Source organism: Hippoglossus hippoglossus, chromosome 8, assembly GCF_009819705.1.
Source record: "Hippoglossus hippoglossus isolate fHipHip1 chromosome 8, fHipHip1.pri, whole genome shotgun sequence".
NCBI lineage: Eukaryota > Metazoa > Chordata > Actinopteri > Pleuronectiformes > Pleuronectidae > Hippoglossus > Hippoglossus hippoglossus.
Window position 1 is genome coordinate 6,346,108 of NC_047158.1, and position 19,696 is coordinate 6,365,803.

Here is a 19,696-nt window from a genome sequence, read left to right on the forward strand (position 1 = left end):
AGTGGGACGGATAATCTATCGTTTAATTCTTCTCAAAATTTGATTTATATGGATGGTCTCCCAAGGAAGGTGTCGAACATGGTCAAGATTTTCTAACTTAATTTAAAGTGAACAAATATTATTTGACTTGGACTGCCTGTCGCACAAAACAAAACATTTGTAGAAGATACCAAAGAATATGAGAATAAAACTAGGTTTTTCATTGTAATTTCTGTGATTTTAGCGAAAACACACTAAATTCACTGATTGAGAAGATAATCAATAATGATAATAATCATTAGTTTCAGTCGTTAAGTAGATACGGCTATAAATCTCTGTCCAACTTACTTATAAGTAAAAGATATGGAGGAACGGCCTTCATATTTGGCTTTGTTCCTATTTCACCACAAGGTGGCACTATGTCTTAGATAATTTGAAAATAGGCATCTGAGACTTTTCAATTTGGCTGAGAATCTTCATGACAAATTTCCTACTATAGACGGCTCTCAGAGTGGGAACAAAAGCTGATGTTTTGGACAGTGGTTAAAGTTAGGGTGAAGTTACTATCAAGCAAATGTTGGGTATGGGTAACGTTAAGGTTCGCTTCCAGGAAATTAGTTCAAGTCCCCAAAGTGTAATGTTCCCCAAAGTGACTTGGGACAATGTAAATGTTTATTTACATAATCTACAGAGATGATCTGTGAAATAGTAGGGCTTTCTTTTTAACGCATATGAGTCTTGTGCGCCAACTTCAATGTTTTTGTCTACACAACTTCACCTTTAGGCTTCTGAGGCTGATGTTATATCCTGCAGGGCACTGGAAAGACTTGGCCGACTTCCCAGCAGCGCACCCTCCTGGGGCTGATTCAGCCAGTGTTCCCACCCAGGAATCCTGGATGTCTGACAGGAAACAGGCCCAACTCTCTCAAGGCCACTATAAGTCAGCCTCTCCCCTCACCCCAAGTCTCCCCCTTACCCGAAAACCTCTCCCAGGGCCATTCTTTATGCTTCCCTCAGACAAACAATCTTACAAATAGACATTCTTCCATATCAAACCCTGTATTCACCCTCCCTGCCCTCTGCCCAGCTTCCCATCATAGCCCTGTCTTGCCTCCGCCTTTAACCAATTGAAAAAAATGTTATTAGGTAAGAGAGCAGTGATTAATGGCTAAGCAGCATTTGCGTGTGCAATGTTGTACTTTCATGATGATGCTAGGGTTTTCCTGACCTTGTCAGAGCATGTTTGGATTAAATGCTGCTGTTTTGTGGGCACGAAAGGGAGAAACATCTCAGGACCTGCAGAAAAGCTACAGCTGCACCTCTTTCAGCTGAGTATTAAACGTGACAACACAACAAAGAAAGAAAGAAACAAAAATTGGTTTATTTCAGTATTTCATTTATTTTATAAAAAGGGAATGCAATTACAAAAATTGTTTATGTACCAACATTAGTGTTTCAGATTGTACCGGTTTAACACAGGCAGCGTGCTACTGGACACACAAGGCTATTGCACACGAGACATTTCATACAACACAAATCATACATACTGTACAAAAATACATACATACTTACAGACATACATAGTTTTTTTATATATTTATCAAAAAAAATCATAGAATCAGGCAACACAATGAAGAGATAGGTACATAGATTAAAACAAATCTCCATCGAAAAACAAAACCCTGGGGGAACGCAAACATCACTGAAGCTGCCAAAGTGCTTTTCACCATTTCTACTTGGCCATCTAAATGTCAATATGAACAAAAACTGAGGGTGAGGAGGATTTTAAACGTGTGTCTACAGGAAGAAGGTTAGTGTAACCCTGAACAACAGGAACCGGACAATGAAAAACCGGACTTCCTATGGCTGAAGGAAGTTACGAGTTGTAGGATGTCAGAAATTAAAGACGACCCCCCCACACACACACTCCCCTGTGCGTTTGGAACAAGAACTTCTCTTATTTTGTAGGGGAGGCGAGGGATCTTCGGAAAGACGAGACGCGTAAAGTTACACGCGACACATGGCTAGCAAATTAAACCAGGAAGTTCACAACAATATTTTTGTTCATGGTGCTATTTAAGAATTCACAGTGAGAGTGATCTACTCTATTCATCCCACTCTCCGATCGTCAGTGACTTGGTTATTTAAAAATGATGATCAATAATACTGTCAACAACGGAGCGCCGGCCCCGAACACTTCATACATACATTCAGCCTCAATCCCAGAGAGGAAGGCGCAAACAGAGACAGCACATCGCGGCTACGTTGCTACAACACTGTCAGGACATCGGTCCCATGAGTCAAAGCTGCTGGACAGCTGTCAATGAGTAAAATTCATCAGTGCCAACTCACTTCAGGAAACGTGCTTTCTGATTAGGCCTTCCTCCACGGAAACTGTTCAGATACAAAAGACAACAGTAAAAGCGAGAGGGGCAGATTATGAGGACAAACGAGGGAAGGGGGTGTTAATGATGGAGGCTGGAGCTGGAATATATCATACACATTAGTGCTTACAAAAGAGTTAGGATTCCATGCATTAAATGTAAGCAGATTTATCAGATGCAAGGTTATATAGGGGATATATAGCCCTGGTTTGGTGGGGGGAGACTCGTGCTAGTATGGCTTCTGTGGAGCGCCGTGTTGAGCGGAGCTGATCATGCCTTCGCTTCAGTCAAGAACGAGCGATGAATCTAAAGGCCTAATGTTAACACATATTACAGAGGAAGAGTAATGTGGTTAAACCTCACAAAGGACAACAATCACGAAAGTAATCTACAAAGTGCAATTTTGCAAGCTTTGCATTGATGCAGTTCCTGAAAGGCCCATAACAACTCACCATATCTACGATATAATGCATGCTATGGTTCCATTTTTGGCTTTTAATAGGGGTTTACATGTGTAGAAAGAAAAACAAGATGACAGGCTTATACATTAAAATGGTATGCCACTCCATATTAACTAATGGGAGTACCTATATTTAAAAAAAGCTATTTTCACATTTCAGAAAGTTCTCTCCTTTTACATTAGTTTCCTCTTGAAACATTGTGTTTTTACACCCAGTGAATGGGTGAATTGTTTGAATGATGATTGTGAATTCACACAGGTTTTATGTAATGAAAGTCTGCATTGGAGAATGTGTCACTACACACTGCCGCACTCCGGCCTCGCCACGCATGTCAGTCCACGGCTTGCTCTCTATAATATCTCATCACAGCCTCTCTGCTTTAACTCACACACACACATTCACTCTCACTCTCACACACGCACACACACACACACACACACACGCACACACGCATGCACACACACGCACACACACACACACACACAAGCACACACAAGCACACTGATGTGTTTGCACCAAATTAGACACAGGTGGTACAATCTTGCATGATGGGTATGCTCTGGTGTTCGTGTTTGTTCGTGCAGTGTTCCAGGGAGCTGGAGCTCTTTAGAGGGACCAGACAGCGGTCATTGGGCCGCCCGCTCTGCAGCACCCCCCAGCAGCACAGCACGCGCAGGAACTCCTTCCTCATGTCCTTGCTGCGCAGCGTGTAGATGACTGGGTTAAGAGCTGAGTTCAGAGTGGCAAAGCCAAAAAAGATGTCTGCTTTGGAGAGGATATTGCAGAACTGTATGCCACAGGATGAGTCTAGGAGGAGGATGATAAAAGCTGGCAGCCAGCACATGATGAAGACACCCAGCACTATTGTGACTGTTTTCAAAAGGGCATAGGCCGGTGAGTTGGTTGCTTCCTGGTGGCTGGAGCGTACAATCAAGTAGATCTTCACATAAAGGATGACAATAGAGAGCAATATGAGGCTGAAAATGGTCACGACAAAGACAATGTATTTCTTGGAGTAGAGGGGCAACACGGCCGAGCATTCAGGCTGGTTGTTGATGCAGTTCCAGCCGATGATGGGTAGTCCTCCGAGCAGGATGGAGGTGACCCAACATGCTCCTATCAGGAGGAACATGCGGCACGTTTTGGTGGAGCCATACACCTTCACCTTGGTAATAGCTGTGTAGCGCTCTATAGCTATCGCCAGCAAGCTGAAAACAGAAGCCGCCAGAGCGATGAACGCGGTGCCCTCCCGGATGAACCACTGCACAGGCACCAGGTCAAAGGTCGCCGACCCTGATAGAAAAATGTTGGCTATGTAGGCCGAGCCTGCCAGCAGGTCAGAGAACGCCAGGTTGCCGATGAAGAAAAACATGGCGGAGTGGAACTTCTTGTTGCGGCAGACGGCGAGGAGGACCAGCAGATTCTCCAGGATGATGATGGTGCAGAGGACCACGATGACGATGTTGAGGGTGTTGAGCTGCTTTTTATTCCGATAGTACTCATTCAGCTCATGCGTGGTCTTGTTCTTTGCGAACGCATAGTAGGCGCGGATGAGACTCTCATTGTAATACTGGGAATACTTGCTCCTCATGGTGACGGGCTGGCAGAGCACGGTGGCTTTACGGCAAAGATTCATTCACACAGCGGAGTCGTGAAGAGTGTCTACGCAGATTATCATCGCCTCTCAGGACAGGAAGCAGGCCTAGGCCGCGAGGGAGACTGCCTGTCCCACAGTTGCGTCTTAGAAGCTTGATGTGGGTCACCTGCACAGACACAGGAAGAGAGAGAAGGCCTGGGTTACTCACAGGGGACATTTTTGTTGCACTAATGAAATAAACTGTGGCAAAGCAAACATACATTTTTTGGAAAAGTCACGCACTCGCCAAAGTCAAACTCTTTGAGCAAAACAAAGTCTCTAAGCAACAACCTGTGCCTCAGTCTCCAGAGTGGAAACATTTTCTTCAATTTACTTTAAGTAGACGTCATTGTAGTAACTCAACATCAAAGTAAGAAGAAGCAGCAAAAGGGCAGAGCTTTGAAATAATAAATATATATATTGTCATGTCCTTCAGGCGTAAACATTCAACATGAAGAGAGAGCATTTTTGATTTAGTGTAAATACCTACAATCAAATGACACAAATGAATGGCCGCTCAGCGAATACACTGCACTCACTGTATCCATCTGTTACATCCTGCACTGAAAGCCCATGAAGGCGCAGTTGCAGCTTGTTGCAGTCTAAAACCAGAATGACACTCAGTAGAGCGATTACCTCCACCAAGCTCCAACACTCCCTTAAATTCACTCAAGCTGCACCAAGTTTTTTCTCTCAAGATCCATTATTTATTCCCTGGGTCATGAGTGAACATGTTGAAAAACGCTCACAAAATACCAAGAAATGCCAAGTTTCCTAAAAATCCGTTCAGATGTGTAATCTTAACATGTATGTAACATACAAACGGGCAGGGATTATAAATGTGCTTTACAAAAATGACTCTGATAGGGGAATATCAACTTGCTCTGAAAAATTACAACACTCAAAGATCTTCTCTTTTTTGGGATGTTGAACCTGAGCGGGCAGAGACCATCTTCAGGTAGAGGAATACACTACTCTGTGAGGCTCTGCGAGCACTGGCGCTGAGACAAAAGGGCCACGCTCGCAGTCAGAAGGGGACATTCCACCAACCCTGTCCGAGCACTCGGCTGTCAACACAGGGCATTGTTGTGGGGAGCGAACCATTCCACTCCAGTGAGCTACCTCTTGAAACTTCAGCATAGCTCGTGCATCAGCCAGACCTCTTCATCCTGTCCGGCCCCTTCCAACCAGTTCAGAAAATCCGCCAGCAAATCAAACAGATACCCGAGAAGTGGAGGAGGGAGCCTCCTCGACTCTAAAGCTTCCTGAGTAGTGACTGACATGCTGCCGTTTATTATTCTATACACTTAATGTGGATGTTGCATGGTTGTGTGAGTGATATCCCGATGCCTGGTCTGAATAATTACGCTACACACACAATGACATTATGTTGTACAGTACTTTATGGGACTATGTTGCTGTTTTGTCATGCATCCAACATCAGAATGCACAAACAAGCTTAATCAATGAGGAAAACCTTGACCTAATCACGTGTCAAATTTTAGAAAAATTTACAATAATGAATTATACCCCAAAAAACAGGGAATCACGAATGTGACTTAAAATGCTCCTATGAGGAAAAACCTATCGATAAACCAAACTTAAATAAAACAGGCTGCAGTAATAGGGATGAGAAGAAAACTTAAAGGCTCTGGAAATCTAATTACAGGTGGAGCTGGTGTCTTAAACCTGTCAAAAGTAACAGGATCCCTTTTGCAGGGCCAGCTCCAGAGGTAATTCTACACCGATGCTTGACTTCACAACCGGCCTGGGTGGCTGCAGCAAGCTCATAACTGGAAACCTTGAGTGGAAAGTGGGGCTGGAGCTCTTTCTCCTCTGTCCTGCTTTGGGCTTCAACTCAAAACCTGGGAGAGCGAAAAGATGGAGAGGGGATGGAGACAAAGCCGGACAGCGAGCATGCATGTGGAACGGCATCTGGACACAAAGGCAGGAATCCGAGACGTCACTGTGATGAGCACATGGACACACAAAGTCGCCGGTGGGAAGTGTTGCACCACAGAACTTTGCACAGAAAACACGTTATGGTGCTGCAAAGCTTTTCGCCCGAAAACAGACATTTTCTGCACACAGCTGCTATTGGTTTCCAGTAATAACCAGCACACTGTTTCCCCAAGCTGGAACAAAGAACAATAGTCTCCTTCAATGTGAAGAGCGTTGCCCTTCAGCCTTAATAATGAGACAGCACACTTCCATTTGGCTGCTGCAACTGTATCATAGCAGGAATTTATTTACAGTTGAGCACCCCCTTGTCAGAACCTCTACAGCAGAACAGCTTGCCCCCCCCCCTCCTCCCCCTCCTCCCCCCAATCCTTTATAGCACGATTAATACACACGAATAAGAAACCTGAGGCAGAGCACGTGTGCCAGCTGTAATTACGTTAGGTCACATTATAGCAGCCTATTTTGTTTAATGGAAAAGTCAGCTGAGATAGACCAGCTCTGTATCGCCACCGCCTCAAGCCCACTAAGAGGAAAAAGCGCTGGTTTTCCTTTGTTAGGAACCACTGCGGCAAAATGTGGCCCTGGAGACACCGACTGCAGCGGGAACCGTCACAGAGGTGGTTTTCAGTACTTCAGCAAGTGTCTGTGCAAAGATTTTTCCAGCACCAGTGTCACAACTGTGCAAGATACACACACAAAACATTATAGGTGAGTGTTTGAGATCAAAATGAGTTCAAAGATGGGTGTGGTTCAACCCGTGCATACAGAGTAGGTAAGCATTGATGTAGTAATGAGGAGTGAGTGCTCATGGGCCGGAACAGCCACGTGTAGACGGGCGTCAAGGCTCCTGATCCCATCAAGCAACGATCTCTAGTCCCGTCTGGTTTCTTTCACTCAGCTCTGCCAGGTTTTCTCAAGACACTTCTCTCTCCCTCTGCTGTGTAGACAACTCGAGGTCCTCCTGACAACGCGGAGTCCTCGGCGTCTGTCATCAGGGGATTTCGCTGTGTGTGGGAAACCTGACAGGCTGGTTTGCCTACAGCACCATCTCTGTAGGCAAAGCAGCCCTGCCCCTCCACCTGTCGTGCGCCACTCGGATGTTTCCACCGTGATTGGCTGGAGTGGAGACGTCCCAGTGAGACTCCCTGCTATGCAGCGCCGCCCTCCTGACCAATCGTCAGAGTGGTGACCTATGTTTGACTGAGACGTAACTGTCACATATTCACAATGGACATCAGACATTGTTCAAAAATGTTGCAACAGTATCCAACATCTTTCTTAACTAACACAATTGGAGATTGTTGTGTCTTTGAATTGCATGTCTACACTTACAATCAATGTGTATTTTGCATTCGATGCATGTTTGCATAGAAGATATGTTTCCATATAACTCAACTATAATTTATCGATATTTAGGTTGCATTGCTAAATTGTAAAAATAGACCGAGCAGTATACTCCCAATGTATTCATTCACAAGCAAAGGCTACTTAAACGGATTCATGGTAAAAAAAAAAAATTCGCTCTCAAGTTCTTCCTCTGTGACTTAATAATTATATAAATACACTTAAGTTTTATTGAGTGGGACGTAGATGTTCGATACTCAAGGAATTCATACATTTTTCAATTGTAAACTAAACTTCTTGAGAACAGACGGCAAGGAGTTTCATAAACCAACATTACGTTGTAGGTGAAAGTGAAGAAACCTGACAGAAAGCTCAACACAATATCCTGTCTGTATTTCACAGACACGGTTAGACAAGGTGAAGAAAGAACGGGCAGAGGAATAAAAAACGAGACAAAGGAAGACAAACAACAGACAGGAAATCCTTTAAGTTTTTTTGATCCTTATTATGCCCACAAATATAGCACGTTTCTCTTCATTTGTGAAACGATGCTCTTGTGGCGTTCACACATTCTACAGGCATGCGAACAAATTGTGTTCAGGATTTTTTGCAACCGCACATACACTAAAACATTTTAGAAGAATTATGTATTGTAAGATTTGCCTCCATTTGGATTACACAGTTCTATCATAAGGATGATTTAAATTAACATATTTAAAATTCTTTATAAACACATTGGGTTTATTCTACTATTTCACTCTTAAATATTTTTTGGAGCGTTCACTTGAGAATTTGCTTTAATCAACCATTGGACCACTGCTGCAAATGGCTGCATTTGAAGCATAGTTATTTTCTAACATCCAATAGCTGATTCAAAATGGACTGATGGTCCCTGTTGAAAGGTGACTCTGGTTTTCTCCTAATCCTAACAAGCCCGAGTTTCCCTCTCCATCATGGGGCTGACAGCTGCACAAAAGCCTCAGGTGTTTTTCCAAGAAACACCTGATAAGCCCCAATTAGCCGACCGTCCGTCTGCTCACCGGAAAAAAAAAGGCACCGCCGGCCCATGACGCCACCTTCTACCTGTCGCCCCCCGCTTCTCTTGAGCAAAAAGCACTTAAAAGCAACCTAAGCCTCGACAAAGCACAACTGCACAGGAGCATTTTCACTCACACGTACAATGTATCATTGCACAAACATTTCAGTTGAGGTCAGAGCAGCGATTGTTTGCACTGAAAAATGTTCACTTTTGAGCTGAGCTGTTTGTGGTCTGAAACATCCGCTAACACATCTCCTTCAATCTGCCCTTCACACTACCTGCACCCCAGTCGCTGTGATGGCAACACAGCACCGAATTCAGCATCTTGTATGTATTCACAGAACCTTCTCCACAAATGCAGCAGACTATAACAGACTATAACTATAACTTGTTCAGACTGAAATATGAAAACATTAATCATGTACATTTTCCATTTTAGGGAAGTTTAATGACTTCCTGCACCCCCTCTAAAACACAGTGGGCCTTTCTCTCTTAATAAAGACCTTATCTCTCCCCAGATTTAAGAACAGTCACAAGTCATCCATCACAGACACACAAAGAGCATCTGCTGCTGTGATTTGCTCTTTCCGGTTTCACAGCCATTAACGGCTGGTGTCGGTGAGGAACTTCTCTCTACCTCCGCCAACGTTATGTTTTTGCCTATTTTTGTTGTTTCGTTTTTTGTTTGTTCGCAAAAAAACTACTTGAAGGAATTCAAATACATTTTGCGGAGGGGTGGGGATTGACAAGGAAGAACTAATACAATTTTGTTACGGACCCGGATCAGGGGGTGGATCCTAGATTTTGTTTTTCACTTTCTTTAACATTGTGTTTTTCAACATTTCGTTGACTTCTCAAAAATGGATGTACATCATGTGTATCCTGAAAATACAAATCAGCCACATGTAGATGACTGATAACTATGTGTGTGTCACATTTGGTGCGACTTGATTGAATTTAAGGAGGCTGTTCTGTGAGGTATGCGCTCTCCTGTGTGCCATTATGACCAGTATCTATATTTTATGTATCATTTTATCAATTGTTTTATGTTGTTTTATTGACCGAATTATGGGATTTGTAAAATGTCCTTGGGTGTGTGATTAATAAAAAGTATCATTGTTATCCCTGTCAGTACTTGTTTTAAGAAAGAAACATGAGCATTTCAGAGAAATAGTAGCCGAGGAGGAAAATTCCATGTAAAAAGTGTAGCGATGTTGTCAGAAAGTTCCCCCAGTCAAGTGTTGACACGCACTGGAGAAAACCCAGCTTTTACCACCACAAGGTTTCACCACTGCTACCACAGGAGATTCAGCTTTAAGGAAATGACTAAAGCAAAAGATGTGAGACGGCTCAACACCCACACTCTTTCTCGACTTGCTTCCGTTTCTTAAACATTATGAGCAATGACATACTGAACGTTCTCGTCTCCACACTGATAGCTCAGGCCTCCTCTAAGCTGCTGGGGGCTGCTGCACACATGGGCCCATTAAGGCAGGCCCCTTTTTTCCGGCATGGAGCTGCTCCCTGTGTAACCACAGAAAACACAGGGATGGACTGTGTCTGCTGGCAGGTGGTTGCAGTGCCCCTCATGCAGCTCTAGCTATCTATCAATGAGCCCCAGGGCCCTGTGAGTGCAATCTTTTCACACTCGCACAGCAACACTATTGATTGTCCGCCCTCATTTTCCGGGGAAAAAAGCATCCATGTTTCCAGTATCACTGCAACCGGGATGGGAGGGACTTATGTTGCTGCTGCGAGGCGACTAAAATCCATGTCCCGCTCCTTCAGACGACCTTGGTCACGGCACAGACTAAACAGTCATGCACAGTTTACGCTCTTTCTCAGCAGCGTCGCTTTCTACAAGGTGAAAATGAAAACAAGAACAATTCTCTTTGGTTATGACTGTCTGTGCTTATCGTAAGCCGCTCATATCTCTGTCCCATGCCACGCTGCAGACAAGCTCGCTGATAAAACCGATGCCAAAAACAGTGACAAAGAAGCACAGCTGAAACGAAGACAATGTCCACAAACATACGTGTTTAACATCAAACTGAGCAGTGAAGCATCAACAACTTTTGACCGTTGTACAAAGGGATAGTTCTGTTGGCCAAAAAGAAAATCAATTCCCTTAAACAGCCAATATTGAAGCTAAACTCGTGGCCACAGATATCTGCAGTAGTTTACTGATATTTCCTAAACACCAGAAATCAAAGTAGTAAAATCCCAAGAGACAGACGCTCTTTGTGGTAGTTATTTCACACACTGTAGGCCACTAAAGAGAAGTGTGGGCCGAGGCAAATTTGTCGACCGTGTGTTGTTTTGAAACTGCAGCAGCTCATTAAATCACCAGACAAATGAAAAATAGAGTGTTTTTATATAGGAAATGCAAACGAGAGAGAGAGAGAGAGAGAGAGAGAGAGAGAGAGAGAGAGAGAGAAAAGAGCCTATTTTGGTGTCGCAGCATAACTTGCACAGTCGAGAGGCAGAGCAGACTGATGAGAGATACGAGACAAGGGGCCTGCAGTATCTCACAGTTTCTAGCTTGGAGAGGAACTCAACTAAACCGTCAAAAATAATCTTGGCAAAGGAACATCTGTAGCTTGTCAAACTATGCTGCAGACAAACACAGATCACATCCCCAAAAAATATAGATGTGTTTATTCCAAGTTTGCGTCAGTGTCATGATAACGTTCATCATGGCATCAGATGAGAACAAAAACAGAAGAAGAACAAAACTCTTCCTCTTTGCTGAGAGATGAATCGCTTCCGTCTTTTCACTGAGTTCGAGGGTTAATTTTAGCTCTGAGAGAAAACGTTGGTGTCTCTTTGTCTTTTATTTTGCTATACACAGTCATGCTTCATTAAAAACATGTATAAGCTGCAAGATATTAGGGATGTGGGTGTCCCCAATACATCTTATAATTAGGGATTACCCTTTCGCTCGTCAAACAGTTTGACAGTTTGGGTGCAGCCTCTTGTGAGGGGTTCAGACTGTCAACATGGTTCAATCAAGAGTGAATACATATATATATATATATATTTGTATAAATCTATTTTTACTGTATGTTTCATAGGGGCTTGTGTTGTTTTTCATCCCTCCTCTCAGTCAGTTCATCTCTACAACTTTTCAATGCTTTATTTATGGCAGCTGTTCATGTGCTGCGGGGCTCTCAGAGTGGCAGCGAGTTGAGCTGGAGACAAAGAGCTGCCTAAAGAAGGACATCATACAGCCTCAGGAGCCATAACCCGCATGACCGGCATGGAGAGACCCCCACTCCCCCCCCCACGTCTGCCCCACTGGGGGGGTGGGGGATCTCCAAGGGTGGCGCCTGAGAGGCAATTAGTGTAATACCTTCACCCTTGTACCGCTCCTGTCAACTTAGGCCAACGGCTTCGAAAATTATTCATGTTTTTTGAATATTGCTCTGTTTTGCATATTTACTTTTTAATACCACTTCCTGATTTGTGTAGCCACGTGGTCCTCACTCTAACACCCCCTCCCCTCCTCGTATATTTCAAACTTCACCGCAGAGATCAAAAGACGAGAGCACAAAGAAGTGATTAAATGCACATCAAGAGGGATTTATTTAGCACACATCTGGAGCAGACATGTTCTTATAGCCCCCTATTAAAGACTTCATTACAGCACACACTGTGCAATCTCAATTCAAGAAACTGACGCTCGGCACTAAGGACATAGTTTCTGAGAGCTGTATGTGTCCCAAATCCTCTTTTCAGAACATACATGTGATTATTCATGAATTTATTCATAACAGTTTTCAGGATATTATCCGCATCATTAACTCTTGAAGACACATTTCTTTTGCTTTAGCTCATTACACATCCGGCACACTACAGCGTGCCGGATGTGTAATGAGTTAAAGCTTGCAATGCAGCAGTGGTAAAGCACACAAATGCTCAGGGATGGATTTGTCTGATTTGCAAAAGTAAGTGCAAAAGTAAGTGTTAACCACACAGCACCTTTAGCTCACATGTTTGACATGTGCACGCTGGCTGGAGTGTCAACACCACAAAGCAGATAGGTCAGGTCTGGCTGATCAACAGCAGAAACCTCAGATCTGAGGGGTGGGTTGCGCTTGATTCGAGTTTCAGCCACTCAAGCCCCTCTCACACCTTCCAGTGTTCTTGTCTTTACAATGAGGTCTCCCCTAATGAATGGCTTTGAACCCTCTGTTAGATCTCCTTTGTCCTGGATCCCTGCTTCTATTCTACTCTGCTGCTAGACCTTGAACTCCACCCCTTCTCATGTTCCCCCTTCCTCGTTGGGAAACAGTGTGGTTGCCTTGACAGGGTTTGCGATTACCTGTTGCTTGGCGTGCCAATGAACACGAGACATGACAACACCCACTATACCCATTCTACGTGTGGAGGAGGGTTGCTTAGGCTGTGACGGTCATGTTTGTTCCACTGACGTTCGCAGGGATTTCCAGCACAGTGAACATCCCCACACCACAGACACGGGGAAGGAGAATTTGCTGGTGACAAAGCAAAGCACAGCACAAGGGAGAAACGATAGCATCTACACAGGCTAACACACAGGCCACAAAGCCACCCTGATTGCTTCTGCCTAGTGCCCACTGATAAGATGATAAATTGATGGAGGCCCTCCATCTCTCCTTGTGGTCCAGCATAGGAAAACAACTTCAGACTCCTCTGGCAAACACAGATCCATTAAACGCGGCTCTGTTGTCACAGAAAAACACGGTTGCCTGGAGAGGGAACATTGTTGTGCTCACACAGTCCACAGTTGTTCCTCACTACTTTCAATTTCACAGAAGAGAACATTTATTTCTTGAGAAAAAAACTCTCGTGATGTCTGCATCAGTTACGCTCTCTGACATCACTCTATCTCAAAAACTATATATAAGCCAAAGTTACAACCTGCATTTAAAGGCCAGCGAATGTGTGCGTGGAAAGAGTCTTGAGGGTATTTTAAGTTACACAATCTTGGAGGGACACCATGTCTGTTTTATTTCCTGGCAACATTGCACAAGTACATTTTTTTTTTAAAGAAAAGGCACCACAGTAAATAACTTGGCTTTTTTATGCAGCTTTACTGGGACTGATGCAAGGTCTGGGTCGAGTGGATTGCCAAGGAATCATTTGCAAAAATACCGAACAGGTTCAGAAAGTGAGTGTTGCTCTGGTGTAACTTTCGGAGGGTACGAGATGACAGCTACTTGACTTTGCCTTCTGAAACGGACATGTTGGAACTGTCGTCATATTAAGTAAACAGCATCCACTTCCACTCAATCTGTCTATTGCAGTGGAGCAGTCTGGCCTCTATCATGACCCGGCTTGTGTATGGCTGGAGGTTAATTCCATCGTGTCTTCAAGGCTGGAAAGACTGAAGCTCGGGCCTTTTCAGTATAAACAGCTCTTTCTAAACAAAACAGGCCATTGCAGGTTTTACAGTCTGTTAGGCATTAGAAAATCTGAGAGGCTAAACTAAATGAATGGCTTCAACGGGACCTCACTGGCTGCATGGGGTGATTTGAAATCCAAGAAAACGGTCTCTGGCTTACTTCTGGATCTAGGGAGCTCGTGCGCTGAAGTAAATCCTCCTGCTGAGTTTTCCAGCTGCACAAACAAAGCGGACTGTATAACAAAGGCTTCCAAGATGGAAGAAGACAGAGGCGGAGGAGGTGGACTCCACAAACCACAGCATCTTCATGTGTACCTGCTCGAGGATCGCTGCGGAGAGAGTGCTGAGAATGACCAGAAATCGGGAAACCACGACATGACCACACTGATTAAGGCTGCCACAGGAACATAAATCACACGGTATGGCCTAAAGAGAGGTTGCAAGTGGTGCAGATTCCAACCAAAGCCACGGCAGTAACAAGAAACCTTGCATTCAATCTACTTGTCATTGTCTTCGCATGATGCACAATGTCCCTGTCTGTGGAGCGGCCTTGCACAAAGCAAAATGCCAGTCAGAGAAATGAAAAAAACGTTTTCTGCATTACTTCCAACTGACAGCATTTTGGAACAAGGACTGGTCAAAGCCTGAAACGTGACAGACGAGCAGCCTCATCCCCTCCCTTGAAATCGTCAGGAAATCCTGGCATGCTGCTACAAGCATCAGCGCCTGATCATGGGGGGTCTTACATCTTGTCCCTCAAGTGGAAAAGGAATGTAACAGGAGACTCTAAAGCTAATGGATTCTTTCGCTTTCCTAAAATAGTCAGATCCACTTTTTCAGCTTATGTAAATGTTTATATAATCAGAACAGCACTGACAGCATATTATTCTCAGGAGGGTTGTTTTGAAAAGGAGAAACGAACAGGGCAAGAAATAAGTGTGCACGTCTTTACCAAACACCGTCTTTGGCCACATCCTATTTTCAAACGTGTGTACAAAATGGTTAAAAAGACAGTGGACGCCATATTAATTTCTCCGATCTGAGACACTCCCAGCTCTTGGCTATGAATCAGAAAGCTACATGCTGTCAGCTGTGTGTTGTGACTTGCGCTTCTGCAGCCTGCGAACAGAAGGCGTTTATTTTTCTCCAGCTGCCACACCCAAGGAAAGTGTTTTTCAGTCGAAAAGAGGGGGGAGTACCAGCTCGAACTCTGAGCCTGCAGAACCCAGATGGCCTTCCACAGAACACTATTAATATCACAGAGAAAAGCCCAAAAGTTATGAAAGTCATGCACATTTACACTTGCAGGACGGGTTTCATTTAACCAGGTGAAGAAAAGAAGAAAAGCCAAGGTGCCTCTGGCAGATCGCTCTCTCTGATCTTGTTGTGTTGTTACCCTTCCAGTGTGACTGAATAAAGTGGTGAGTAGAGACAACAAAAGAGAAGTCAGTCTGCCCAAAGAAAATCCATCTTGCTGCTTCCTATTAGCAGATCGCTCCCAGGCCTGAACTGAAACCCGAGCATCCTTCAGGGATGAACACCACCCACCCACCACCCATCTCCGCCCTCAACCCCCTAGTGACCCGTTCCATTAAAAAAAAATAAAAAAAATAAAAAGCCCACAAATCCATTTCCCACTGCTGCATTAACATTCATTTATTTATCCATCCATGCACTTATACATCTATTTATTTATTGAAGTCATCTATTTGTCTTCATTTCTCACGGTACCCTCGGCACTCCCCATTGAGAGGGGTCCGGTTTCAGCAGTCATCTTGTGGAGTAAAACAGGGCCACTGTGCACAGTGAGCTGGGTCAGCAACACACACATCCTCAACGCATGATGTCATGTGCTGCTGGACTGAACCAGTCCACCCTCACTCTAACATCTTTAAGTTCCTCTATATAGCCTGGTTAGAGTAATACCACGTCTGCTCCCTGTCTGGGAGAGGCTGCGTTAAGCCTGGAGCAGCAGAGCATCTGACCAATGAGTTGACGCAGTTCACAGAACCCTGAGGTTACTTTCGCCAAGGCCAAGGATGGTTGGGAACGATTATGTGAAGAAGCCTGCAGTGGTCAGGCCTGGTGGAGTTGTGGGTGTTGTTCTGGTGTAATGAGCCATGTGGTCACATGTGCTAAAACACAGACGGCCGGCAGGCTGCATCATGCCTCATCTCCTGCCATTCCAAGGCATGCTGGGTGAAGCACCTGAGTATAAGTGACCATGCATGCATCCCCCAAACAAAGCAGACAAAACCAGCATCAACGAAGCTGCTGACAGGACGTTCGACACTTGATAGTCTTCTCCTAACACTGCTGACCGTGCTTCCTCTTCACCCTCCACTCCTGATGTTATCACAGTAAGATGTTTGCTCGTCTTAATTCAACAGGCTTTGTAGCATCCGCATGCATTTCAGAGTTTGGTTTCCCGCCCCATTACCTCGACTGGGGCTCGAGATAGTGTCAGCACAAGGCTTTCGCAGTTTCAGGCAGGCCTGCTAATGAGCACCACACTGTGCAGCTGAACCAGACCAACCCCAGGATAAAGAGTGATGGATGGGGCCTTTTATCTGGGCAATAAACATTAGTTCCTCCACCTTATCATCTTATCTCACTGAGATTTCAGGTTTCTCCCACAACAGGATGCCCCAACACTGGAGTGCTGACACCTATGTATCCTTCTCTCTGGAGGCTTTACTGTTTTTGGACACAATCCGTGGACTGTGAAGTGAGTGTGGCCTCAGAGCGGTGATAAGGAAATCTAGCTACTAGGCTTTCTAAAGATGGCAGCTTTAAATTCCATTCTGATGTGCAACTAAAAGGAACTCATCCCTTATCCAAAAAAAAAATGTTTTTTGTCCCACTTTAGTGAAATCTTTAACTCATCTGACATCTCTGAAAACAATATAAACCAGTGTATTCTGCAAAATCTCAGTTACATTGCAAATTGAAGCTCTGCGCTTGTCACCCCGTGGTTGAGCACATCTCCAGCCCCCATGAGATTAACTCCGGTACATGCGGGATAATGGGGGCTTTTGTCTTATTAATACATCCTCTCAATACAATGCCTTCTTTAGGGTGACGGATGAACAAGCCTCAACAACACTCGGAGGGGTCAGAGTGGGGGGTGGAGGGAGGGGGCACAGCAGGCTGCGCAACGGCTCCAAGAAACAGTGCGTGTGTGTGTGTGTGTGCGTGTGTGTGCGTGTGTTTTTGTGTGATCGTTTTTGTTGCCTCTTCAGGACCTTTTCCAGCACAAACACTGACCAGTGGACCTCGCGGGGACTTGAGCCCAGGTCCTACTGTGGCAAAACTTAGGTTGAGGTTAGGATTAATGTTTTGGTTGTAGGTTCTCCAGAAATGAATGGAAGTCAATTCAAAGCCCTATGTGTGTGTGTTTGCGTGCGTGCATGCGTGTGTGTGTGTGCGTGTGTGTCAACCCACACCAACAGTTACCCTACATTTGATGCCGCTGACTGCACTGATCCCCATGATCGACAGCTGCAGGCCCTCGTGTTAATATGTAACACCACGCAATGTTATTCATTTAAACACGCACACACGCACGCACACACGCACACAAACCCGCACGGTTCAACAAACGCAGCTGTCACACGCAGTCCAAACACTGGCTGTGGCTGCGGGCTTTACTTCCTTGGAAGTAAAAGTGCAGTATAGTCAAGTACAGTCTCGTCTTTTGTGGTGTTGCGCGCTGTGGGGCCGTGCACGCGGCTGTCAAGTGATGTGTGTGAGTCAACTTTCAGTTCATTATTAACCGACCGTGGATGTCATGGGAGGAACGTCACAGAAAAGATTAATGAGCCTGAGTTAACCTGAGTAAATGAGGTTTGCTATTCAACCGAGAGGAACCTTTTACAGTACAGTGGGAGATATACGTTAGATTCTTTGTGTGACACTACAGACAATTGCTCACCCCATGGGAGATTCAGATTCAGAGCGGCGAAACGTCTCCAAACGTCCTCACATGTGACCACCGGTTCCCACAAAGGCTGCGTGCGTAAAAACTTGTGCGCTTTCTCCCACTTTGTCTCTTTCTGCTCTGCGCTCCGGGGGCTCCGCGAGCAGCGCTGACACTCAAAACTTTCGCGCAGGGCAAGGCGGCGAGTCTCGTCTAGACAGCGGTAAATCCATATCGGTCCGTGCGTGCGCCACCGCGAAAACCGGTCCCAAAAAAAAGGATCTTCGCCCCAGAAAGACGCAGCGTATACACGGGTTCCGATAGCAACGAGGAGCGCCGGGATGAGTGGGAGGCAGAGATCGCGCTTTCTCTTTTGTCGCGCTAATCCAGCAGTTCGTCCGATTGTCCTGACTGCTCTCTGGGAAACAACAGCTCCACGGGGCTGTGGAGCGTCGGGGAGGCGCACACACACACCCACACACACACACTCACACACTCGCGAACACACACCCACCAACACAGAGGAGGGAGACACACACACAAGAGTATGGAAACGTCACTTGCCCATAAAGAGACGCGATCGAGTCTCAGTGTCGACATATAACCATGATGCGGATTTGTGGCGAGCAATTAATATGGAAAACAGTATATTTAAAAAAAAAAGACTATTTCTGGACCTTCTCTGCTCTTCGACTCTGCAGCGCACAAATGAAGTCCAGATGTTCCACCTCCTCACTTCCTCTTTCCAAACAGATCCCAGCATGAACCAGAGTCCACACTTCTCAACTCATCCTGCCTCAGTTTTCCCTTGAGAGCACATGCATATATCTCTATAAGACAGTAGTTTCAGCCCTGATCTGGAACATTTTCTAGGTTATTTCCCAAAACAAATTCTTTTATATTTGTTGTGCCTGATGAGTCATCGGTCTAATTTCCATGTGCCATCCCCCCCAAGTCTGGCTCTATGTGTAATTAGAATGAGGTGAAGGTAAGTCAGGGCTTGTTAGTCACTCTGGGCTGTGCCTAGACATACAGCAGGGCAGGTGCTGGACCCAGTAGAAAAAGGGCCTCTGTGCAACCCCAGAGGAGGTAATAATAATCTCCTCACAGTCATTACGCTGAAAGCCAAAGTCATCCCGAGAGGCCATGATGTCATGTGTCTGTGATATGAATAAGAGGGAGCTGCGTAAATGTTGTGAGAGTATCTTTTAGTTTTCTTAACACACACATTTGGAGCTGAATGAGGACGATTAGATCACCGTATCTCACCTTCATTTAACAGCTTGAGGTCATATGGAAGGAATACTACAGAACCAGAAGGATCCAGCACATTTGAAACAATGGAATAAATGGATCAAATATAGGGATCACAATTAAATTGTTATTCCCTGTATGCTGATTTAGAACAACTGATTTCAGTTAATACGCTTAATAAATTCCAGTCAAGTTGAGTTTGAGACATTGATTTCATCTGTTATTGTGCAATGTTTCAATTCTCAATTATGTATGATTGCTTTTGTATTTTCAATTTATTTAGTGTTCATACATATGTATCCATATATTATATGTATTCTTTATGGTTGAAT

General features: G+C 44.7%; 1 protein-coding gene across 2 annotated transcripts; it reads right to left on the reverse strand.

Annotated features, from left to right (window-relative positions):
- Positions 1 to 1,358: 1,358 nt before the first annotated feature.
- On the reverse strand, positions 1,359 to 18,922 carry s1pr2 (sphingosine-1-phosphate receptor 2). Of its 2 annotated transcripts, XR_004614712.1 has the most exons (3): positions 18,126 to 18,922; positions 3,263 to 4,587; positions 1,359 to 3,232 (listed from the first exon to the last, which is right to left on the reverse strand). XR_004614712.1 is itself a non-coding variant. In XM_034593486.1 (2 exons), exon 2 carries the CDS (start codon positions 4,458 to 4,460, stop codon positions 3,345 to 3,347), a length of 1,116 nt encoding a protein of 371 aa, XP_034449377.1. In that variant the 5' UTR covers positions 4,461 to 4,587; positions 18,126 to 18,922; the 3' UTR covers positions 1,359 to 3,344. The 2 variants fall into 2 exon arrangements, 1 of the variants encoding a protein (XP_034449377.1); XM_034593486.1 differs by having other exon boundaries at positions 1,359 to 4,587.
- Between the last annotated feature and the right edge of the window lie 774 nt (positions 18,923 to 19,696).

Bases quoted from the DNA above. Each gene is read 5' to 3' on its own strand.
- s1pr2 (XM_034593486.1), bottom strand. From the start codon at position 4,460: ATGAATCTTTGCCGTAAAGCCACCGTGCTCTGCCAGCCCGTCACCATG.